This window comes from Caretta caretta, chromosome 1, assembly GCF_965140235.1.
Source record: "Caretta caretta isolate rCarCar2 chromosome 1, rCarCar1.hap1, whole genome shotgun sequence".
Lineage (NCBI taxonomy): Eukaryota > Metazoa > Chordata > Testudines > Cheloniidae > Caretta > Caretta caretta.
Window position 1 is genome coordinate 188600633 of NC_134206.1, and position 25924 is coordinate 188626556.

The 25924-nt window shown below is 40.9% G+C and overlaps 1 protein-coding gene across 2 annotated transcripts in view; it reads right to left on the bottom strand.

Annotated features, from left to right (window-relative positions):
• CRYBG3 (crystallin beta-gamma domain containing 3) overlaps nt 1–25924 on the bottom strand; it is a 128988-nt gene that overhangs the window by 40195 nt on the left and 62869 nt on the right. For both annotated transcript variants that reach the window (XM_075118065.1, XM_075118066.1), the window contains exons 5-12: nt 24656–24703; nt 24200–24315; nt 22984–23131; nt 10617–10753; nt 9099–9213; nt 7390–7425; nt 5611–5744; nt 2302–2428 (exon numbers count right to left, since the gene is read on the bottom strand). In XM_075118065.1, the coding sequence (XP_074974166.1) occupies nt 2302–2428; nt 5611–5744; nt 7390–7425; nt 9099–9213; nt 10617–10753; nt 22984–23131; nt 24200–24315; nt 24656–24703 (861 nt within the window). The remainder of the gene's footprint in view (nt 1–2301; nt 2429–5610; nt 5745–7389; nt 7426–9098; nt 9214–10616; nt 10754–22983; nt 23132–24199; nt 24316–24655; nt 24704–25924) is intronic.

Sequence of the window (25924 nt, forward strand, 5' to 3'; positions counted from 1 at the left end):
AGATGTAGACCAGGCCTTAGGCATGCCAAGTGAGGCCCCCTTTCAAAAGGGATTTAGGTGCTAAGGAACTCAAGGATCTTCCCCATGCTTGCACAGAAAGGAAGAGTCAGATACCTCTCTAGCACCACCCTTCCTTTGAATGGAGGAGTCTTTGGGTTCTACGTTGCATGCATGGAGCAGAGGAGGGACTGGGATGCAACACTATCCTTCCAGCAGGAACACAAGTGATCAACTCTGATGTAACAATAATCTGGGGAAAAGATTTGGCTATGGGAACCTTGGTGAAGACTCCTCCCCTTTCATTCCTCCTGCAATTTTTTTTTTAATAGGGCTGGATGATATGGCCCTATATTTTAAAAACTAATATATTCCCTTTGCCATGTTATTAACACAGCTTTAGATTATTCAATCAAACTCAGTTTTAAAAGTCCTATTTATTTTTAACTAGTTAGCCAGTTCACTATTTTGTAATCCACTCTTTGCTTGGACAGTGAAAAATTACCAGCTGGTTTCACTTTTTTGTTTGTTTAAATTCTAACAGACTCAACGAAGTCCCAACTCCCTACTTCAACCTAGTCCCTCAGAAATGGTCCCTTCCTTCCTTCCTGAGAACTCCTTAAATTCAACTCTGCTGAAGTTTCTCCTCCCTGCATTAAGCTATGTAGAGATGCTTACCTTGTCACAAAGGCTAATATATAAGCCTAGGAAAAATCTAATTCTCTTTGGGGCAACTTCAAAGATTACTGTAAATACGGTAGCATCAATCTAAAGATCTGTCCACATGTGTAATACACCTACAGCATTCCACATATATTTTGAATCTTTATATGTGCAACAAGAGAATTGCTAGGTAAATCTCCATTTCACAACAAGAAACAAAACAGTTTACATCAGTAATATTGTATATCAGAATATAGTAAGTTACACTTTTTCCTTATAAATATCATATCTTTTCAAGTGTCCAAATATGTGCTAAATAGATATCTGAAGTGGGTATAGACTACAATACTTCATGCCTAAATCTAAAACAAAAAATTCCTAGAACTTCAGCGGTGAATATCAAACATTTTTCCTCTGGTGTTTTTCTGAGACCTTTTTTCAGAAAGCTGCGGAAAAATATACTGAAATGCAGGTTCTATCAATCCCAGCAAAACTAGCAGACCCTTCTTTGCAGGAGATGTCATTGCTCTAAAAAAAGTCCTATTTTCACATTATCTGTACAATAAGCACTACACTTGTTATGTGATAGACCTGCCAAGTTGTGCCACCATTTTAACGAATGTTGCTGGCTCATGGGATAGTGCATTGCAATATGTAATCTTACAGTGGCTGCTCTTCAATTCTCAGAAGGAAACAGTCTTTTACAGCTGCTTACAAAGTTTCTTTTTAAATTAAATAGAAGCATACTTGAAGAAAGGAAGTGATAAAGATGTTCTAATCCCATGTCCTTCTAATCCATGAAGTATCCAAGATTTCTTTCAACATCAGACTGTGGCTCAGTTTTCACTGGTACTTCATCATCATCCCTACTAACAACATCTTAGTTACAGGAATTTTCTCACTATGATAATTTTCACGGCCAAAATCTTCTGGCACAAAATCACTGAGGCAGAGTGTAATACCGTGGTAAGGCTTGCAACAGCCACTGTGTTGAGAAGCTATTTTATGTTAATAAAGAACTACTACACATAAGTAAATCACACTTTTGTATTTATTCTAGAGGCTAAACAGCTGAAACAGGAACCTGCACCCTATGTAGTTTTGCACCATTGCCGAGAAAATCAGCAACTACAAACAAAAGCAAGACAGAGCAATGCACCACATGTTCAGAAGCACCATATTTTCCAAAAAATACGAAGTGGTTGAGGCAGCACACAAAAGACATTCAGATACTACAGTGATGGGGTCAAACAAGGACAAAGATGCATCGTCTCACTCTTAAAAAGTGACATTTCTTGTATGGAGGGGTTTGGAAAATTCTGTAACAGGGCAAGGAATTTTGTAATATTATACATTCTTTTCTTGAAGAAGGACCTCCTAGAATCTATATCATTCTCCACAAAACACTGTAATTTTCATTGTACAGACTGGAGTGCCGAAAAAAAAGAAAAAAGGAGATTTTTCTGCAAGCATGTGGTTGGGTGGGGGGAGGGATGGGAAACAACCAAACATGAGGTGACCTCACAAAAATGAATGAAAAAATAATCTCTCTTTTGATCTATGAATCCATGTTTAACTCCAATTAAATGGAAAAAAAGAGTGAAGCAAGAAACAGATTAGCAAATCAGGAGTGGTACTTACAGCCTGTAGGAACCGAAAAGACAACAGGGCACTGCTAATTCCCCCATATGAGTGCACATCTTCATAATCTCCCTCCTCCAGCAGGTACTGACGGCCTTTATATCGTTCCTTTTCATAGGCAACCCATCTAAAGTAACCACAAGGAAAGAAAACAATTAGAGGAAAAAGTACAACAGCATCATACCAAGAATAAAAGGAGAAAAGAACATCATAAATTCCTAAGATAAATATCACAACCTCAGTTGAGGAACAAAGCAATGCTTGTTATTTCAGATTACAACACAGACCAACCAAGCATTCTTTGTGGATCAATACTCCATTTTATTATGTGATCTCCAACAATAGTTTACTTGTGTAATGCACCAACACTCTTGAAAAATGTTTCTATCATAGTCTGATAGTGCATTTCAACACATTTTCATAAATGTAATGGCTAGAACCTTAAGGGTCATGCAGAGAGTTATCAGTTGAAGCAGGGAATGCTGACACAGTGTGAAATCCTGGCCATGTTGTAGTCAATGGCAAAACTCCCATTGACTTCTATGGAGTCAGTATCCTCTACTCTAACCAAGAGATACTACTAAATCCAATAAAATAGAACATGTATAAAAATAATGCATATGTAAAATACTTTTGATTTGCAAAGCAGGGAATTGTACCATTTTAAAATATTCTGAATAGATAAGACTGGATTAAAAATAAATTTCTGCATCAATTTTGAGTGTCCTCAATGAATTTTACTTTGAAAAAGTGCACAACAGCACAAGAAGCTTTATAAGGCTTCCAAAAGTTGTGCTATAAAGTGATGTGGAATTAAAAGTTCCCATTCAAATTAGACTAATCAAACTTACAAGATATTTTAAAAATAAGAATGTACACTCAAGTACTGTCAGTTAAGCTTTAATATTCAAGACAGAGTTTACAATATGCACATTATAGCAACACCAGCTCATACGACAATGGCAAAGGCTCTGAGTATTTCTTTCATTAAAACTTTCCTGCCAGGATTTACAACTGCTGTACAAATTTTGTCAGGGCTGCAGTTTGGCAGACAAAAATGGATTTATTTTTGATAACATTTGGTTTAGATTAGTTCAGCTGTTCAAGTTATTGTAAAATAAATAAATAAATAAATAAATAAACAAACCCCATACACTAGACAGAAGGATAACTTTTAAAATATCAAGTTTTCCAGAGAACTGGTCCATAATGTCTTTGAGTAGTGTCTTTAGGTATTGACATTTAAGTTTTCTATGAATGTAGTGATTGTGAAACCCTCCAAACAACATGACATAATAACTACATAAGTGCATACCATCCCAGTCATTTTACTGGGAGTTAACTTGGAAACCTTGACAATTGTAATGTCATTGCTAGCTATTTCACTGCTGATCTCTCTAGCAGAAACCTTCATTTTATAGGCTTTCCATGCACTGTTAGATAAAGTGGCAGATCTTGGTGGGGTTGAAGGAACAGTGAGTTGGTTAGTTGTTATACAGAGCTGTGGGATATGCACCAAAGGCCTGATTCTCTCAGGGCTGTTCTACACTAAAGAATTAGGTTGGCATAACTACATTACTCAGGGCTGTGAAAAATGTCATGCCCGGTGCTATGTAATTAAGCCAACCTGAGCCCCGGTGCAGACACTGTCAACTTAGCTACCATCTGTTGGAGAAATGAATTTATTACAGTGATGGGAAAACCCCTTCTTCACTGTACTAAGTATCTACACTCCAACACCGCAGCTGTGCCACAGTAGTGTTTCTAGTGTAGACATATCCTCAGTCTCTAGATGTTAGATAACCATTTATATAACCCTGGAAAGTGAGGCTAAAATGCTACCAAATCGGAATGGTAGCTTTTTACACCCACTTTGCACAACTGTAAATGACTACATAATAGGCAGAACAATGCAGAATCAATCCCAGGTACATCTTCACTAGGAAAAGAAAGGTGTGTTGTAAACTCATTTTAGCAAAGGCATGATAACTGACACATGGTAAAATCCTAGTGAAGATGATGCCCTTTCAGCTTTTACATGAGTTAGTAGATCAAATGGATGAGTATGGAATCTAAGGTTTACTTCAACCTGTTAATTCATGTGAAAACTACAAACTGCCTTGTCTGCACTAGGATTTTACTTTGTGTCAGTTACCACGTATTACCTAACACAAGTTAAACACATACCCTTTTTCCTAGTGAAGACAAGACTTAAGATTAAAAAAAAAAAAGGTCAATCCATTCCTTCCCCTGCCCACAAAAGATATTGTCTATACTATATTTAACTCACCTTAACTGATTACCAATTACCTGGTTATTTAACGCATTTTCATATGTTAGTATAGACACTCCACAAATGTTTGTTCCAAGACTGTGACGGGGCAGAGCGGCCTCGCACTGGCACCACAGGGGTTAACCCTTCCTTCCTAGCAGAGGAAGTCCCGCCCCAGAAGCTCTGCTGGGCATTCTCCAACTGGAGAACAGGTATAAAAGCCTGCAGAGCTGCTCAGTCTGAGCGGACTGCCATAAGGGAGGGAGGCACACTGCCAGCTCCCGAGGAGGGACAGCTGGAGCACCAGGATCCGGAGGCCAGCCAAGCCGGGATGCACCCTGATACCCAGACGGAGGACGTCACAGGAGGGGAACAGACCGGAGCATCCCCCGAAGCAGAGAACCTGGCGTTTATGGTAGGAAGTGACCCAGGGGAGCTTTAGAGGCAAACAGCATTAGAGCCACACAGACACTCGGCGTGTTGCGGGCAGATCCCCCCCGAGCTGGTGGCAAGGGGAGCTTGCCACTACCAGGGCCCTGGGTCGGGACCCGGTGGAGAGGGCAGGCCCGGGTCCCCCTACCACTCACCCGCACCATGGGAATCCTATGGACTCTGGCTGCTAGGCCGCACTACCCCACTTGCAAGGGGGATTGTATAGACTCTGGCCATTAGATGGCACTGCTCCAAAGCGCGGAGAGATTTATATGAATTCTGGCCACTGGCCCAAACTGCCCCGACATGTGGGGTGAGTTACCTGGACTCCAGCCAATAGGCCGCACTACCTCGCCGTCCAAGGGTGATTGTGTGGAAGGAGGCCACTAGGCTGCAACCGGAGACTGCAACAGAGAGATGGGCATGGGAACCGGGTAGGGGCGAGGTTCCAACACCCCATCCCACCCCTGCCACAAAGGGGCATAAATGTTTGTGGTTTATCCTAGGGCTATTTTTGGAAACCTTGATTGTAATTAGATTACTTATAGAGAGAGTAATTTGTCATTTATCTATTTACAGAGAATACAAAAATGAAATATACTCACACTCCACCAATGACACGTATTGATCCAATTCCCTGGAAATCCTCATCACTTCTAAAGAGTGCTGGGACAGTATCAATGTTTCCAGAAAGCTCTTTGGCCCATCCTCCAAAATGTTTTCTCTCATATATTAATATCTGGAGAATGTGGTTTGAAACAATGTATTTAGTACTTTAACTTTTAGTAATCTTAAATTTGACACATATAGTGCAGCATTGCCCAGGAATGCAATTTTTTTCTCAGCAGCCACCGTGGTGGAAATTCTGTGCAGTGCCTTTTGAGCCCTCCCGATTGCAGGTTGCTCTAGGGTCTGGAGAAGCCCTGGTATGATTTTGACAGCCTTAGCAGGCTGTCTAATGGCTTGTCTACACTGGAAAATTTACCAGTATAGTTATACCAATGTAATTATATCACTATAACTGCCTGTGTGGACACCTATACCTGAACAAGAGTGGCCACATGCGGAGTTATACCAGTATAACTAAAACAGTACAGTTACTCTGATACAATTTTCCATGTGAGAAGCCCTAAGTAAAGGCAGCTTCCCCAGGCCACTTAGAATCTCTGCAGTGCTGCTAGCCCCAGCATGCCCCTCCCAGGCTGCCTATACTGAGGCTTGCAAGAGTGTTCGCAGAGAGCAATCTTACGACTATGTACCTCAAATCCTGTGCTGTGGGAATTCTCTCAAAGCTGGATCTGGGGCTCTTAGAGCTCCTTTATGCTACTCCAGCCCTTTTCATTCAGTGTAAAGAAGCAAGCGGGGGTGAGAATCTCACCCCATATATTTAAAATCCATGAAATACTCTAGATTCATAGAGTTTCATTAGAGCTGAGTGATAATGAGACACCATAAGCCTGATCCAGCATAAAATATCCAAAGCCTTCCCAGCCTAGCAATCTGTGGCTGATAGACATGAATAGAGGAACAGGACAGCCTCCATTGGACGTACAGTTAAAAAAAACAAACCAAACAAACAAAAAAACCCTATCAGAATTTGTTGGATTTGAAGAGCTGCCTCAGTGCAGGAAAATTCTATGGGTTCCTTACCTCTTGCATTGCACAGTTCCTCATTCTGGATTCACCTGTTCACCCTTCACCAGCGTCACATGCACTGTGTGCTGGAGTAACTCCCTTTTACGGGTATGGCTCTGGCATGCAAATGGCCAGGCCACAGACCTTTTTTTTTAATAAGTTAACTGGGGCCATATATGTTTCTGTGAGGAACTGCAAGGGGTAGAGCAAAAGCAAAGAAAAACGTTTCTGGCCTCCCTTCCCACCCTCCAACTGGACTCCAATCACACACACACACACACCAATGTGCTCCAGAAGATGGGCCCTCCCTATCATGATTTGACTCTTGCAGTGGGGGTGGGAAGAGGTGGAGAGGAGAGAGTGTATTCCCTTTCTCTTATTTTTCCAATGTGGTGAAGTAGACATTTGATTTACAGAGGTCCTTTGTTCACTGATGCCTGTGGATGTGTCAACCAGGAGAAACTCACTTTAGACTATACTTCCTTTAAAATTCTTCTACAGATAACTGACATTCAGTTTTCTTGGAAAAAAAATCCTGCCACAGCTTTTATGTCTCACAAAGCACATGTAACTCCTGGGCTGTGTAGCATCACAGAATTTTTTTAGGAAGCGGGCAGATGCAGAATGCCTAATCTAATATTCCACAGACAATAGAGAAGAGGTATATCCCTCCCTAAGAAAAGGTAGTAGTCTTAAATCAGGGTCTCTCTGTGACAGAATCTTTTACTGGCAGCATGCTCGGTACTTACCTTAACATTCATAGGCATTTGTACCTTTAGTCCACCCTAAGATATAAAATACATAAATAAATAATTACATAAAATCTGAAATTTATTTCCATATGTGTACATTTTATAACCCTAGAGAAGTATGCAGTTCTTGCAGCTATACTAGATAATTCTAGTCTGTGTTGAATCTAATTGACATTTAAATACATTGATAATTCACAAAACCAAGGAACACCTATAAAAATGATCTACGAAATTAGAATGTTTAAAAATAATAATAAAAAAATAAAATAAAACCAATAAAAATAAATGAATAAAAAAACCAAAATACTTTATACATGTTTGTCTTTACTTGCACTACAGATCCAAGTATTTACTTCTTATGTCATTCACTTATACTACTGATCAGATTAAAAAATATTAAAGTAACTTTTAAAACTGTACCACATATTTTACAAGTTTTCTTAAAGCAGTAGGGATCGTATACCAAAAAGTTATTTATATCAAAACTTATTTCACCAGAACACAGGCTGAAGGGTAAATTCCCAGGAATGAGAACAATGTAAGCCATCTGTGAAGGGAGACACAACATGGCACAATGTTCCAGCTCTGGAAACAGTAGTCAAGGATTGTTGTAATCCGTCAACATATTTGGAGAACAGGGGAGAGATTTTCAAAGGCACAATTGGAAGGCAGGTGGACAACTCACACTGACTTTCAGTGGGAGCTGGGCATGTAACTGTCCCTTGTAGTTTTAAAAATCTCCCTTTGGAATCTTTATGTACACATTAAAGCTATGTGCCATTGTATCTGTATCCATCCCTTTCCATGTTTATATCCACAAGCTGTCCACCAAAGGAGTATTAGGCTGCCTGTGTATCAAGATTGCTATGCAATGCATAGTCACAGGAGGACTACCAAGCAGTTTACATCTGTTCTTTCTTCTTCTGACCTGGCACCTGCAGCAGATTCTAGCTGTACCAGTATGCAAAGGTTTTCTGAAGAACCTTTTATAACCAGTTGTTGTTGGTTCCAACAAAAACTGCACAACTCTAAAGGCACAACTTTTGGTCTTATTTAAAGAGGCACTTAATCCTCAACCTCTTGACACAAGTTCTTTTACTAAGGTGGCCTACGGCATTTATCAGGTGTTCCTCTCTGACTTGAGCATTCCCAAAGCTCTGGAAGTTTGCACTGAAAAGAAAATAGGAAGAATATTATACCTCTATAGAAATTTGCTGTCACAATCTGCACTGTCAATGTGTTGCAACATCACAGTTCATCACCACCACATCCAAACTGCAGATGGACCAAAAACACAGAACTGGATCCGAATTTTGTATCTATAATAGACCACACCTACAGTCTACATCCAAAAACTCCTAAACATGGGGAATATGAAATCCCAAATTTAACTTTCCCAAATCTTGGACTGCTCTGATTTGACCCACTTGAAAGAGGTATGAGCTGCAAACACGCACCTCTCTCTTCTCTCAGTGCCAAGTAATACAGCCTTCCCAGACTTATTTTGGAGCTCTAAATGTGCAGATGTGGGAGCGTAGCAACTTTTCAGATGAATGGCAAACGCACTGTAATACATCACTGCATGACATGTACGTTACAAATGCAAAAATCTCTAAAAAACTGTAAAGAGAATATTCAACTCAAAGTTATCTTTAGACTAAATCATTAAATGGGGTGCATCATTCAGAGAATCACAACGTCCTCACCATTTTTAGGGGACGCAGAGATTTCACATCTGCTGCAGAAATTTCAGATAGTGAGTTGCCTTCTTCCAAAACTATCATCTCTCCCTTGTAATTAAGGTCTGAATAGGCAAGCCATCTGAAGCAATAAGAGAAAAAATGACTTATTTAAAACAATTAAATATGTTAAGAGTGTACATTCTTTTCTTGATTGTATCCATCAGGGCTAGACAATATGCACCAGATACATAAAGTATCTTAACTACAAAATATATTTAAACATTAGGATTTTGAATGTGTTGCAACAATCTTAGAAAATTAATTTAAGATTCCTTCAATGTCTAATCCAGAAGAAATAAGACAAGAAAACATCTGTCACTTATCATAAAAGGCCATCTTGTTACACTGTGAATAAGCAAAACCTAAAGATTACTACTGATGACTACAAATATCTGGAGACCAACACCGGCATCAAAATTGACCATGAACTGATGATTCAAAATAAGATCGAAATCTTTGCATTGACTCCACTGGGCTTTGCATCAGACTTATTAGAATATGTTCATTCACTACATTTATTCAAAACTAGGAGCTCCTATTTTGATATTAAGATCCTTGAAGCATGGCTCCCTCCTTCAGACTGTCATGTCAAAAGGAAGCGTGTGTGTAAGGGTGAGATGGGGAAAGACTAGGTGGGTTATAGTGGGTAGGATATGAGACTAGTGGACAGTGATGAAAAATGGAGGTGGGGGCTTATATGCACGTGGAGTATCAAGTGCTTAAAACTTGCTATCTAGAAAACTGTAAGCAATCAAAAATTACTGTAGATAAGACACTTTTCTCCTTTCCTCATAGCTTTAAAACTCATATTCTAATTTTTTTTCCAAACTTCACAAAAAAATTCTGCCTGGGGATCAGAAGTTGCATGTGAAGCTTCAAGGAAGCTGGATTCATAATGGGAAACTAGCTTCAACCCTAACCACTGAGTGACTCCTATCACTCCATAATGATCCTGGAAAAGAGGAAAACATCTCACTCTAGAACAAAAGGACCTGGAAGTTCTATGCACCTTTGCTAAACACACAAAGTGCTGGACTGGTGAGGGAGTCTGGATTTGGATCATATTGCATAGCCCTTCTGACTAACCACACAGAAAGTAAGGGTACAGTTGCCACTTCAGGAGTGCTTAAGTGAGGCGGAATTCACTCACAGTGTTATGCTTTTAACAGTGTGGTTGGGTAAAAGGACACTACCGGTCTCCAGTGAACAAGAAGTTGACTCTAGCTGAGCTTCCTCCTCTACTTATACAGGTGGTCAAGGAAAGGTCTACAAGGGGAATAGAGGGAGAATGCCATTGAGAGAGAGTCAAGCTGCACACCAAGGAATCATAGAACTGGGCTGAAATTTAAACTAGGGAGTCTATGTTAACTTATTTTTATAAATACCATGCCTTTAGAAAAATCCTTTTTGACTGCAAGTGTTTTTTCCTGATATGTCATTCCACCAGCTTGCAAACTACTAGTAAAGAACTCCAATACTCACACTCCTGACTTGACTATTATGTAAAAGGTGCTTTCAACATCCAGTTCTTCTAAATTGGCAACTGCACTCTGTATGCAGACAGGAAACCCCTCTGTGCCAGCTTGTGGGCAAAACTCTATTTCTGGAATGCTGCAATTCTGCAGAAACAAATTAGACTGTAAAGGTTATTTACATTTGGAAAGTTTGCCAGTACTGCTAGAAATACAGGTCCTTCCTTTTAAAGCTATGTTTATTTCCATTTTTTTTCTTAACACAGTAACTTTGGGTTCTACAGAACAATACAACTTTTTAAAAATTAAGGCTGGAATTTTCAGAGTCCTAAAAGAGTTCCACTGACTTTCCATGGGAGTTTAGCACCTAACTCTCTCGTGGGCTCCTTTGAAAATCTCAGCCTAAATATGCTTTTATTAAATTGTATTTACCAACAGAAGAAGCTATGTATACAGTAGTTCTGACTTCTCAGTTTAACAACTTTATGATGAAAACATTGAAATCAACTGGTTGTGATATTACACTATTTTCTTTTTGCTACATTTGGATTCAATGGTGCTTTCTAATTTTCTATAATAAGTATTCATTTAAGAATAGCACACACATACATGGCTCCTTTTCAGTATCATATAAATTAGGTAATTATGACTGTGTGTAGAGTTACATTAAATATGTCTAAAATAAAATACAACATTAACTACACAGTTTACAATTGGGCATGCTTATTGATGAGCAGTATAATGCTTAGTGTATAATAATTTAAATCAATAAAGGAAAAAAAATTCCAGATTTAATATTACATGCAAACCCAGATCCCAATTCAGGAAAGAATTGAAGCACATGGTTATGTCCATCTTTATTTCAGGAGGGGCACGTATTCAACTTCAACCATGAGTAACTCTTGGATTTCACTGGAATTGAAGGGTGTACTTACACCTCCTGAATAAGGATGTTTTCCTGGAATGAGGCCCCATTATAATTGCTTTAGAAATTTATTTAGGATTGCCTGTTGTTAAGTTTTGCAATGCATATGGCTTACCCCCTCAAATTGTGTAAATTCAATTTTATGTCACTTTAAATAAAAGGGAAGCATTCCAGAGAAAGGCAAAGAAAGTGAAAGCCAAAACAAATGTTTCCAGTGCCAGGTAGCTACCTAATGCTTTTTCTTTATACAGTACATGTTAAGATGGGGGCACTAGGATTTTATCACTGGTGCTCCTATCCATTACCCTATCAGCTCTGGTTAGAGCTTGCCAAGTCTCTCAGTTCTTCCCAAGAAATGTGCAGAGACTGTCTTTAACTACGGTAATTTCAACACAGATATAAAATGTAGCATCAGTGGTGTTCTTTTTTCTTTCTTTCTTTCTTTCTTTTTTTTTTTTAAAAAAAAACAGCTTTTGACACACTACAGCTCAATGTAAAGTTTCCTTTTAGGCCCTGATTCAGCAAAGCAGTTAAGCACTGAAGTGAAAGGGAGTTAACTACTGTTAGAATACAGATATTCAGGTCTGCCTGTAAAGGCCTATACTTTAAGAACTTAGGTGTATTTTTATCACTTAGCTAGTTACAGAGCTGTAAAAACAAAAAATTAATCACAGTCCACCTGTGTATGGACCTTCTTTCAATAGGACAGTCTGAGGCCTTGTTCTTAGGCTAAGGCCTTTGGCTATGCAGCAGGGGCAGCCATAAGCTGGGAAGCGTATTGTCACATCCTCATATTCCAAATCAGTCACATCAAAATAACATGGTATTGGGCTGTTAGGAAGATGATCCTGTCCTGATCATGCCCATCACCACCAGATAAAGAAACAGATCTTAAGATGGTTAAAGAAAACTTAGTTTGATAGCATCCTGTCTGGCAAGAAATCACTTCTCAATGGTTGTGGTTCTGAAACCCTCATTTCTGTATTGTTTTATTTTTATGGCCCCCACTTTTCTATTGTTAATCTGCCTGGTTCTCTAATTGTTTCTGTCTGCTGTATAATTAATTTTCTAGGTGTAAGTTAATTAGGGTAGTGGGATATAATTGGTTAGAGAATCATGTTACAATATGTTAGGATTGGTTAGTTAAATTTCAGTAAAATGATTGGTTAAGGTATAGCTGATATTACTACTATATAAACTCAGGTCAAACAGGAAGTGGAGGGGAAATTGGAATTATGCTTGCTGGCACGGAGGGGGGATGGGAACAGGGACACAGGCAAGGCTCTGCGTTGTCAGAGCTGGGAACAGAACACTGGGGAACAGACTCTATTGGCGTATAGAAATAAGCCCGACTGGTGTGAAGGGCTTTGGAATATGTTTGCTTAGAAACTAACCCCAATAAACATTGCATTGTTTGCACTTCAGACTTCTGGTCTTTTGCTGTTTGCTGTCTGTGTGACAAGAACCAGGGAAGTGGGAGGGTTGAGGGAAAGCCCTCTAATAATTACATGGTTTAAAAGTTTAGCATGTGTTTAAATGCTTTGCTCAGCCTAGAACATCAAGGGTGAAATCCTCTCCCCTGCTCTGAACCTGTAATCCAAGTGGCATAAAGGGGCCCTAAAAGCCCTGGATCAGAGTGCGGAGAATTCCCCAGGCACAGGCACAACAGCAGAAGTAAAGCTGTTCTGAGGACCCTCTCACAAGCATAGGAGGCAAGAGGAGTGGGAACAACACTACAGAGACTTCAGGCATCTTGTGGCCCACGGGCCAAGGAGGGGCTGATGTAACTTGGACAGCCCCGCAGGGTTATCTAAATTAAGGATGGCCAACCTGTGGCTCCGGAGCAACATGCGGCTCTTCAGAAGTTAATATGTGGCTCCTTGTACAGGCACCGACTCTGGGGCTGGAGCTACAAGCGCCAACTTTCCAGTGTGCTGGGGGGTGCTCACTGCTCAACTCCTAGCTCTGCCCCCACTCCACCCCTTCCCGCTCCCTCCCCTGAGCCTGCAGTGCCCTCACTCCTCCCCCCACCCACCAGAGCCCCCTGCATGCCATGAAACAGCTGATAGGGAGGGAGGGGGAGGCGCTGGGAGCAGGGGGCACTGCTGACTTTTTACTGTGGCTCTTTGGCAATGTACATTGGTAAATTCTGGCTCCTTCTCAGGCTCAGGTTGGCCACCCCTAAATTATGTCAGGGACTGTTTCAGCCTCCAGAGAAGCCTAGGATCAGGATGAATCTCAATTGTACAGCACAGAACCTCTCCCCAGGATTGAAAGGCTCTTAATAGGTTCCACTGAGGCAGTAACAAATTATCCAAAAATAAACAGAAGTCTCTCTTGCTGGTGCACAAAGTTATTTTGATAGTTATTGAACTGTCAGCAATAAAGTAGCAATTCTGGTAAAATTACTTCAGAGAAACGTGAAGTCACTTTCCCCAAGAGGCCCACAGTACAGTAACATAATACATTAGCAATGCTCTCTCACACAATCACATTTCCTTTGTATTGTACCTAGCAAACAATGCACAGTATTTGTTTTCAGCCATAAAAGATTGCAACACTATGCTTTTGTATCAGAAGCTCAAAACCAGAAAGATATTGTAGCAAATTGCCAGCACAATACTACCTTATAGAAAATTGCTAAGGAAATGCTGCACATGCCTCTGGCTCTAAATATACAGCTGAGCAGGTCAAAAAGTCCAATTTGTAGTTCACATGAGTGTGCATATGATACAGCCACAATGAAGAGAGATTTTCTAAGGCTCATGTTTTCTGCTATAATCTGTATATTTTGTAATCCAGGCTTTCAGAGTTTGCTTGTTTGTGATTTTCCTAATGAATTAGGCAGTAACTGCTTAAGGTACAAGAAAATATCCCTCTTTCCTTCCTTCCCTCTCCTCCTTATATATCATATACTGTTTATACATTTATGACTTTAGCCTATACAACATGCACCCATATTCTGGAATCAAACAATTCAGTTTTTGTTAAGAAAATTAGAACTTTCTACCATAAAATTCAAGAGAGAATTATGCCAAAAATAATTTCCAGCAAGCATAATACAGTGATTACATGGTGAGAAAGGTGGAGAAATGAGGTATTTTTAACTGCACAGACACAGTATCTCATATGAGTCAATATTTGTTTTGTTTCAGTTTACCTAAGGAGCATCATTCTAAAGTTGATGCTTGGAATGAGTCTATATGCTTCTTATTATTCTTTTGGAAATGCTTCTAGATTTGTTTTTAGTTTTAGCGCTCATCAAAAGCGCTCCACTGACAGCACTAGAGACTGGAATAATATAGTTCTTCACAAAGAAGGTGAAGCCCAAGCAGGGGCAGTGCAAGCTCCCTAATTTTGTCTTGGTGTCCGTCCAGTCTGACTTGGAGGCCCATAAACTTGACCTCTCTACTAATTATGATGATGTTTTTGCGAACTGCACCAATTCCTTTCACAGTAACTTGTGGTCATGACCAAAAGCAATTAACACATCAATTTTTAAAGGTAATAAAATTTGAGCAAACAATATGTAATTTTAATTTTACACATGCAATTTTATTATGCAAGTCAATGGGATTAGGCTCATAAGGGCTCAAATCACTTAGGAAAATGAGATTTAGGCTCCTAATCAGTTAGACATTGCAAAACTGATCTCAGCAACACATACATATCTTTAAAAATCTAGGCCTAGGTTACAAACTGTGCCCTGATTTACACCCAATGGATGAAATTCTGTGTTGTAATAAGCTGGTCCCCTAGAAGCCAAACAAGTTTCATCTGTTTATTTGGGGGATGAAGTTAGCCCACTGACCTCAGAGCAAGGTAAAATTTACCCTGAGGTGTTATTATACAAGATACATATTACATCTTTGCAAATATATACCCATACTGTACCATAGTTTATATATTTTAAATATGTGGACATTAGATCAATAAATATTTGCCCTGGGATAATCAGATCTGCCTGAACAAACTTATTTAGCAGGCAGCATTACTTACTGAAACTTCAGTAAGACTTTTAATTAAACCAGTCTTTACCAAACAAAATCTCCAAAAATGTGATAATTTGGAGGTTAAGAACCAGTACCTCCTATCTGAACCCCTTCAAATTTCAGATACCTGAATGCAAATCCATCACCACACTTGGTTTCAGGTCAGATACAAAACTGAAAAAAAAGTTTGTTTTCCAATTTATGGTCATATGGAACCAAAATCATGCAAGAACCATTATTTTACTGAGATGTCAGGTCAAAATAGTAGAAACCTTACATGAACAGCTTATCTTGGTGAAATTTTTATCATTTGGAGCTGATATAACCTTGGAATATTCCAACCATATTATACCTAAAATCTAGCTATTATGACAAGTTTGAAGCTGAAGCAGTCTAAACCAAATCTGGGTCTGATCACCACACCTCCTTGAATCCTCTCTAATTTCTTTTTATATAAATCTGATAGATACAAAATAATCTCCAGGGATATTCCACTTTGTTACTGTAAAAACACGAAAACATTATAGTTTGCTACTTAATAAATTGAGATTTAGTAAAGGGCACATCCTTGTGCAAACGCAATTATTTCCAAATATAAACGATAGGTGGGCATTTCTGCCTGCTGGGGTCATGTTACTAAGGCACAGGAAAAAAAAAGAGTTAAACGGAGAGAAAGACATCACTGAATAGTGGTGTTCATTTGCCGTGGTAATGAGTGCTGTCTAAGTGCTTCAGGGAGCACCACTCTCTATTCCTCTCTGCCTTTAACATTAAACATCTTCAAGGTGCCATGACTGTTTCTCTTCTCTTCTCCTCTCCTCCCCACCATCACCATTCTGGGGCTAGATTGCTTCCTCCATGGTTCCATAGGAGCAACAAACTGCTGCTTCCCTCCTCAGGATCTTTAGGGACCACCAGAAAAGGCAACTCCTTTCTTCAGTCTGGAAAGTGGTTCAGGGAATATCCAAACCAACCCTCAGAGAATAGGGACTTCTGAAACAGTCCTGTTCCCACTGGCAGCAGGTTTACTACAAAGCAGGCATAACTAGTGTCTCCAAATCCTTAGCGTTAAAGGTCACAGTTCAGGACTAGGTGCACCTTTAATCCCTCTCCAGTCTCATGGAGTGCACTACACAGGTTGCCAGGCCTGCACCTTCACCTCTCTCAGCATAGAATCCCGCCATTCTCCCACTTCTAGTTCAGGCCCTGGGTGCCAACCATGATTACTCAGCAGGTCCAGCTGGGTTCAGATATCTGCAAATCTTCCCTTTGGGGACTTGTGACCAGTAGTCTTTTTATCCATCCCAGGTTCTTTGTGCCCTTTTCCCCCCACTTAGACCCCCCCTCCCCTCCTGTAGTTACAAGTCAGAATGGTGAGCTGAGCATGGTTGGAGGGGAAATTTAAAAAATGAATGACATGTGCATTGTCCATTAGACACTGGTAAGTGCAGCTATCTGAAGCGATTTTTCCGTTTTCCTGCAAGTATCTGCTGCTTGAATGAACTGCTTATTCTCATCCAGTAAACCACACAATGACAATCAGAAAAACAGGTGGAACATATAATCTTCATAAAACATTACAGGCTTTCCTACATCCTTCACATTAAATAGCAGAGTCCCGTATCAGCTTCGCTCTAGGGATTCTGAAGTGTCTCTCCTAGGCCAGAGAGCTCATGATTACGCTATTCCCCTCCAATGTAAAGGCAGCTGAGGTGTTACCTGCTGCTGCTCAGTTACAAGCTTCTTGACAGGAGGACCATTTCCTGGCTAACCAGCATGAGGGTACTGTGACAAGGCACCTCCTTTCTCTCACCAGACTTAGTGCTTCCCCCTCTGGCAATGGCAGGCCTGGGGTAAATCAGCCCTTTGGTCATCTTTTCAGGGTAGGCCTCAGGGTCGATCTAAGGGGGGGATCCTTCACCAAATAAAAAGGAAACAGTGTCATAAATACAAAAACGAAGGGGGGAAACCTTTCCCTACCTTCTAGCTGGGGCGTCATCCTGTTGTTTGCCCTGGGGTGTCAGTCCTTCCCCTAGCCAGCACTCAGGTTTGGCTGTTTTCCCCATGAGAAGGAGCACAGCCTCTCACTCTGGAGCAGCTTGCCCTGCTGCGTCTAGCCTGGCAGCAGCTTGATTCTCTCTCTTCCCCCTTTCTCTAAGAAGGGGCTTTAAAAGATCTCAGGCAGCCCTTAATTGGATTCAGGTGTCCCTAACTGACCTGAGGTAATCCCTTCTCAGATAGTAGGGAAGAGGGCCGTTAACATTCTAGGTCTAACATATCTGCCTTCCAGGCCACACAAACCTATTGAAGACCTGTAAATCTGTCTGAAAGCAGTTTCTGGTGACTGTCAAATTCTCTAGCACCCTCTTGCAGCTGTCCGGCCTGACTTTGTCACAGTACGCATGGGCTCCGGGAACCAAAAACCTCTCTAGGATGGATAAGGTGGTGACCTTTTTCTGCAGACAACTGAGGTTCTGAGGGGCAAGCCCATCACCTAGCATCCCCTTTTGATTTCCAGAGACCTGTGAAAAGAGCTACCTGTGTCCAGGACAAGAATTATATGACTCTGAATCTCTGAGGAGGTCTTACAAGAAACTGGGGTCTGAGGGTTTGAGATGGCTGGCTGAGTGGGCTGAGCTATGGAAACAGCAATCAATCAGCCTGTGTCTGTGGAGATTTCGCTGGCCTGACCTGACGTTCATGTACCTGGGTAGAACCCAACCTCACCCTTCTTTCAAGTGGGTTTGAGTTTCTCTAGTTGCACAATCCATTTCTTTGGGATTTAGTTTTGGTTCTTGCAAATTAAACATACCATACATCCAATTTGCATCCACAATGAGCTGAGCCACAAGCTACCACAAAGTTAACAGAATCTCTGCTTCATGTGGAGACTTTCACCCAAATCAGAACACTGAGCTACTGTCCAGTTGTTTTTCAATACACTAACATCTGCCCTGTAAAAATAAAATATTAAATGCACCACCACAGCTTTCTCCGTAAATGCCTGTCTTCCTCTTGCCAGTGCACTACCCTATCCCCAATTATTTAACTAACTTATAAAGATGCTATTTGAGGGCATCCAACAAACACAAAAAACACAATAAAAAAACATTAAAAAATTAAAAGAAAAACCAACCAGCCCAGCCACACAGCCAATATCATCAAACTGATCGGACAGAAAGGTAAACCCAACAGTCATCAGGCAAACCACCCCATCGACAAAAGGGATGATAGTCAAACCTTCCAACACAGCTCCAACAACGTTGCAAACTTTCCCATGTCACACACATATATCAACTCCAAAAGGTCAAGGATTGATCAATTAAAATATATAGTGCATAGTAAACTTCCCCTTAAGAAGGAGTTCCATAAGGCGCTGATTTAAGCACGTATGCACACCCTGAAAAGGCATACTTCCGTTAGGCCCTGATTGTAGGAAAAATCTTCAGCTAAGGAATTCCTACACACAACAAAGTTCTGCATGAACCTAGGGACTGATAGCAGAGCAGCCCTAGCCTATCACAATTGCTAGGCAAAAGGTCATTGCTCAAGTATTTGGGGACTTGTCTATAATATGCTAATATTAAAACCTTGTATTGCAGTGTACAACACTCCCAGCTGTGGTCCACAAAAACAAACCATGCCATGGGAGACTGGAAAAAGGATTTCATGGTTGACCAAAACCTACTTAACTCTTCTTTTAAAAATTTCTAGTGATTGTGACACAATTATTATTAGTGTTCTCACCATCCAAAGGTTTCCTCTAACATCCTAGATCAGGGATGGGCAAACTTTTTGGCCCAAGGGCCAAATCTAAGTATGGAAATTGTATGGCGGGACATGAATGCTCACAAAATTGGGGTTGGGGTGTAGGAGGGGGTGAGGACTCTGGCCAGGGGTGCGGGCTCTGGGGTGGAACCAGAAATGAGGAGTTCAGGGTGTGGGAGGGTGCTCCAGGCTGGGGCAGGGGTTTGGGGTGAGGGCTCCGGCTGGAGGTGTGGACTCTGGGGTGGGGTTGGGGATGAGGGGTTTGGGGTGCAGGAGGGTGCTCCAGGCTGGGATTAAGGGGTTTGGAGGGTGGGAAGGGGATCAGGGCTGGGGTAGGGGGTTGGGGCATGGGAGGGGGTGCAGGCTCCGGGTGGGGATTACCTCAAGCATCTGCTGGAAGTAGCAGCCTGTCCCACTCTCTGGCTCCTACGTGGCAGTGCGGCCAGGTGGTTCTGTGAGCTGCCCTGTCCGCAGGCACCGCCCCCGCAACTCCCATTGGCCACAGTCCCCAGCCAATGGGAGCTGTGGGGGCGGCGCTTGGGGTGGAGGTAGCGTGTGAAGCCGCCTGGCTGCTCCTACATGTAGGAGCCGGGGGGGGGGAGGGGGCGGGACGGGGACATGCCGCTGCTTCCGGGAGCTGCGCGGAGCTGTGGCACATGCATGCAGAGCAGGCCCTGACCCCACTCCCCAGCGAGAGCTCGAGGGCCAGATTAAATCGTCTGGCAGGCCGTCCTAGATACATTCATCCTCCTCTAATCTTAGCCCATAGTTCCTTATTTTATTACTGGTGTTGAATTTCAGTAATTCGTTGCTTCTTTTCCAATATTCATAATTCATATTCTGTCCTGTAATGTTTCCTCTTAGCATCAGCTTTTTGCACTCGACAAATTAAGTTCACTGTTCTCATAAGTCATGTCCTCAGTTGACTTCTTTTGAATTTCTCTCTTTTCTTTTCAATCTTTAAGTGGGAATGAAACTTGTTTACCATCAATGGCTTGATATTATGCCCATTTCTCACTGGTGACACAAATATTATAAATTTTGAAATGATTAGTAGACCAGCAGAGATGCAAAAATACCAATTTTAATAAGACGCTTTCACATTTTAATACAAGTTACAATTCATTCACGATAAAGGGCTCTCACCATGTGAACTTTTAGAATGCTGTGCTCAGCAAAATGAGTGCAGATTCTTTTTAAATCACAAGGTCTGCTAAATATATTGCTCTTTCAATGAACAATAACAGATGCATTATGTTTAGTTTTATGCTCTTGATTTTTATTTTTAAACAAAGTGGCTTTTTAATTTCTGGATGCAAATACAATCATATTTTGTAGGTGTTCCACTAACCCTTATGAATCCCAACTGAGCCTTTTGCTAGTATTGTGATGCTGGGTACATATGTTACATGGATACAGGAAATGCACCTATATTACACGTAAGTACAGAAACTCCTCACTTAAAGTCGTCCCGGTTAACATTGTTTCATTGCTGATCAATTAGGGAACATGCTCGTTTAAAGTTGTGCAATGCTCCCTTATAACGTGGTTTGGCAGCCACCTGCTTTGTCCACTGCTTGAAGAAAGAGCAGCCAGTTGGAGCTAGTGGTGGGGGCTTGGAACCAAGGTGGACCAGCAGCCCCCATCAGATCCCCTAAGTTCCCAGTGCCATGTGCTGCTCCTGTCCTCTGCCTTGGAGCTGCTCCCGGGAGCCTCCTGCTTGTGTGTGTGGGGAGGGGTGAAGGCGCAGAAGGAGGAGGAGAGGGGTGTTAATGTCAGGGTGTCCCCCTTCCCCAACTCCTTTACCCCATTAAGCCATCTCCACAGAGCAAGGGGGACACGACAGGACTCAGGACGGAGGGAGCTTGCTGGCAGCAGCTGCTGTCTCAACTTGCTGATCTACAGTACTTAAAAAGGCAGTGTACTTAGAGTATGGTCAGCATACTTGAAGGGGCAATGCACATCTCTCTCTCTCTCTCCCCCCCCCGCCCCCACACAAGGTGTGTCTCTCTGTCTCTCTCTGCCGTGCTTTCTCTCCTCCCTCCATTCATGCTGCCTTGTAGAGTGAGAGGCTACATTAACAAGTGTTAACCCTTGAGGGCTCAGCTGAGTGCCAGTTCATCATTTAGCAGTAAGGCATTCCCCGGCAAATATCCCACCCTCTTCCTTCACCACCTCAACCAAGCTTAACAATCATCATTGCTGTGTACAGTACTAAATTGTTTAAAACTTGTCCTGTGTATAGGGGTGTGTGTGTGTATATATATATATATATATATCTGTATAGTCTTTTGTCTGGCGAAAAAAATTTCCATGGAACTTAAGCGAATCCAATTTCCCCAGAAGAATTAATGTAAATAGGTGGGGCTTAACATTGTTTCGCTTAAAGTAGCATTTTCCAGGAACATAACAACAATGTTAAGCGAGGAGTTACTTCAATACAATTTCAGCCCAAACTATATACTAAGAAAAGCAGTTCTCCTCCCTTTAGCCATGTCTGGATTTGATAGTGAATTCTAAGTACAAACTTGGGATTGTGCATATTAGAAACTGAAATATCATGACAGCAAGTTGGTATACACTTGACAAACCACACAGATGATATAGAATGAAGCTTGATAAATACGAGAATACCCAGTGAACATCATGGTGTTTAGACCCATTCCTTCCCCATTTTACTGACAAAGGATACTGTAACAGGGGCAGTTCCTAAAATGCTACATAAGAATATAATGCTCCTCTGCGGAGCCATCCTAAACTAAAGATTAAGAGTAACAACTACTGACTCACTGGAGGTGGATTTTAACTCTAATTAAGATACAAGACATTTCTCTGTAGCAGAGGGGACTAGAACATAGAGTAGATTCTACAGGAGATCCTGGGAACAGGCAAGCTTGGGGAGAAAGGTTAGGCTGAGGTTCATGTTTTGTTTTTGTTATCTGAGTTATGTGGTGTGTTTTTCCAGTCCCATATTTTATTTCCATAAGTGAAATCTGGCTTATACCTACTCAAAAGGGACTCACTTAACTGAATATCACATTCGGTCATGTTTCTGAACTGTCTCTTATCTAATCATCTTAAGTCTATTACACCCATCAGTATATTATCTGCAAGAATATTACAGTAACCGAAAAAAACTATATCAGAAAATGGTAAGGCACAATTTTTAAAGAATATTTGGTATAGATACTAATTAGCGACCATTAGTGCGCAAAAGGAGAACCAGACAGACTGTTGTGGACAGTCCAATGTTGAACAGAAAAATGTTTGTAACAAAGAATCAGAATTAATTCATATGATTTAAATTAATTGGGCAATCAAATGTCTGTGATAAAGAAGGGGCACCAGTGAATCAGGCTGAAGATTTTTGTGGGGCAAGAGCATATAAACTATCTGCTTATTACATTCAGAGGAAGATGAGTAGACTTAAGCACTTAAGAAGAAAGTGAAGAGTACAGTCTTGGGTTGGGAAGAAGAAAGTTGAAGAATTGGACAGTGAGGTAAGGATCAAAAGGCTTCAAAAAGTTCAAAACTCTGAGACTTGTGTCAACAGTCTGAAGGTCCCCTGTCCACTAGTTTGAAGACGAGACAGGAAACATACAGCAGACACGCAGCGTCCGTTCTTATAAGGACACTGCTACCACTGATGTTAATGTTTGCATTTTGTGTCCTATTATCAACAAAGTCTATACCTTTGTTACATGTTTGATAGAACCAACTGCAAGGTTCCTTGGATGGTGTTTCATGTCCCGAAGATCCCAAAGACGATTCAGGACCATTTCTCCTTCTTCTAGCACATATTTCTCTCCTTGGAATTTTGGTTTTTCATACAAAATCCAGCTGTAATAATGAAATCATTAAGAGAATTGTAACTATTATGCAGACTAAAACCATGGCTATATAACACTCATGCTAGGAAAGTTCAGTAGAGAGCTCTTTCCATGAAGCCAGTTATCAGTGTCCCTTCATGCACTGTCCCTCTCTATCCATATTCCACTTGTCGAACGTAAGTTGTGCTTCATTTCTGTACTTAAAAAATAAAATAGTCATTTCTTCCCTTCTATTATATAGCTCTGTGTCCCAAACATATATATTTAGATGCACCTACTCAAGAGCCCAAGGTTATGACTAACCAGAATGATTAAAAGCCTTATTTGCAGAAATCTAAGCAGTAATTGGAAAAGCGAAGCAAGTTAAACACCCTACTTTTCTAGTTCCAGGCGAATTAACTAAGCCGGGTCCTGAATTCCATATAATTGTAAAACATGCAATTACCACTATGGCACCCAGTGGTTACTAAACAAGCATAAAACATTTGAAGAAATAACTGGGCCAGTCTCAAACAATATTAATGTTACCATGACACTGTATTATGGTGTGGGGGAGATGAATGGTCTGATGCACTTACTTCAAGAAGCCTATGCTGTATAAAATAACTGTGGGCACGCATGTATGACAGATGCATTCACAGCCTTAGCTTTCCAAAGCATCTATTACCTCATTGTGCACTAAAGCTTTGCAAATGGATTTAGAAAGATTCATATAGTCTATCCTAAATACTCTTCTGTATCCCACTACGTCTATGCTCCCTTTTTAACGCCATGTTTCAAACAGCAGCTGAGCATGTATGTCCTACAGCTCATTTTACAACATCACGTGGTTAATGAAATTAAACTGTGAAAACTTAGCTTTGGTTATAAAACAAACTTCCTTCTGCTTTAAGCTAGTTCCCAGCAGAGGGAATACTTACCATATTGCTTTACTTGTAAATGTCACTGTAATTATAAACCAAGAAAAGATGCTCCTGCATATCAAACTTGTGTTATAAATAATAGAGGCAGAGGTACAAGAAAAATACACATTTATCTTCTGAAAAGATACCATTTAAATAAGGCATGTATTACTTACCATCCTCTAACAACTCTAAGCAATGTTCCTATTGGAAAGATCCAGGATGTGGCATCTGGTAGATCATGGTATATTTCTCGTTTACTTTTCTCCCCATGAATGTCATAAATAATCATCTAAAACAATAGACATTATATGTGAACAAGGGGCACTTCAACATATGGATTAGGTTCCTAATTTTTGCTTTTTATTAAACAGGTTCTGATTTTGTATATGCGCTACCAGCATTGTACATATTTTCTTCAATTGTAGACTGCTGAACTAAATAATCAGACAAACTAAGCAGGCTTCCCCTAGGCTAGAATTTTTTTGCATCTAATCTAATGATTAGCATGTGCAGCATTACAAGTACTCAAATTTGACATAACATTTTTTCTTTCAAAATTTTGCTACTCCTTAAAATACCGATGGTGATTTAAATCATATTAACCTACACCGTGACAAGATCACACTTACTTTTCCTGGTCTTGGATTGCATTCGAGGCTCTTCCTGTCAATAAGATTCTGAAATTAAAATGATGTGGAAAATAACCATTAAAACTGCAACAGTGGCGCACAGAATTGTTTAAGACCAGTGTTCCTTTAAAACATATTACTTTAATTAGTGACAACAGCTGATCCTAGCCTCACTGTTATGCAAATTAGGCTTAGGCAGTTTAATACAGTGGGTCAAAAAAATAATCCTTAAAAAACCCACAAATGTTAGATGAGGAGAGCTTTAATGAAAATCAGAACCATGTAGAACTATTTCCTCCCACACTCCCCCTTCCCCAAACTAGAAGAGAGATATTGTACCACACCAGAGCTTATTTCTTCAGGCTATGACACTCTTACTTGTGACCACTCTCTTCCATTTCCCCAAATCATCACAAAATACTACTTCTCTCCTCTCAACTGACCTCACTTTAAATAAACTGAAACAGGAGTGCTAATCCGTAGAAAGAGCTTGACTATTTGGCTGCAGCTATGGCCTTGTCTACACTTGTGGCAGAGCGTATGGTACATGTAGCACAGGGAAAAGCAGGTTGTGTGTACACTGTGGTGTGTAGCTACGCACAGCAGTGAAAGGCTCTGGCAGTGGGAAGATGCTGCAGCCTTTTCCAGTTCCCTCCCCAATTGCCAGAGCATTTCCCTGCTGTAGGAGCCTTTTGCTGAGGTGGGGAAAGGCTCCATCAGGGAGGAGGCCACTGGACACTACACTTCCAAAAACAGCAGTGTAGACATGGGAGGCACTGCTTGGGTGTGTAGGGAGCCATGTAGAGCATACACCCTAATATTCTGGTGTGTCTGTACTCTACTCACATAAGCAGTGCTTCCCATCTACACTGCTATTTATACCCATGCTGGGGGTGGGGGTGTGCAATGCCTGTATTCCACATGCCACGGTAAGTGTAGACATAGCTGAGTTGGAGGCTACAGAAGAACTGAAGGATACACCAAACACTGAACCATATTCTCAGGGAGTAAAGGAACAATAAAATCAAAAGTAGAGTAAATGTAAAAGAGCAGTTTTTCAAGACAATTCTGTTCCCCTCCTTGAACTCTCTGTGTGCCTTGTCCCAGTCATCTTCACATTTAAAATGCCATTCAAAGGACAAGCCTGCATGTTGCTATTATTGAGTGTATTTTCTATTTACTTGCTGTTTTACTGTTAGAAGCTGCAGGATCTCCTCTACTGTTTATGATCTGGCCCCAGTAACTGGCTGCATTTTATTTATAAAATGC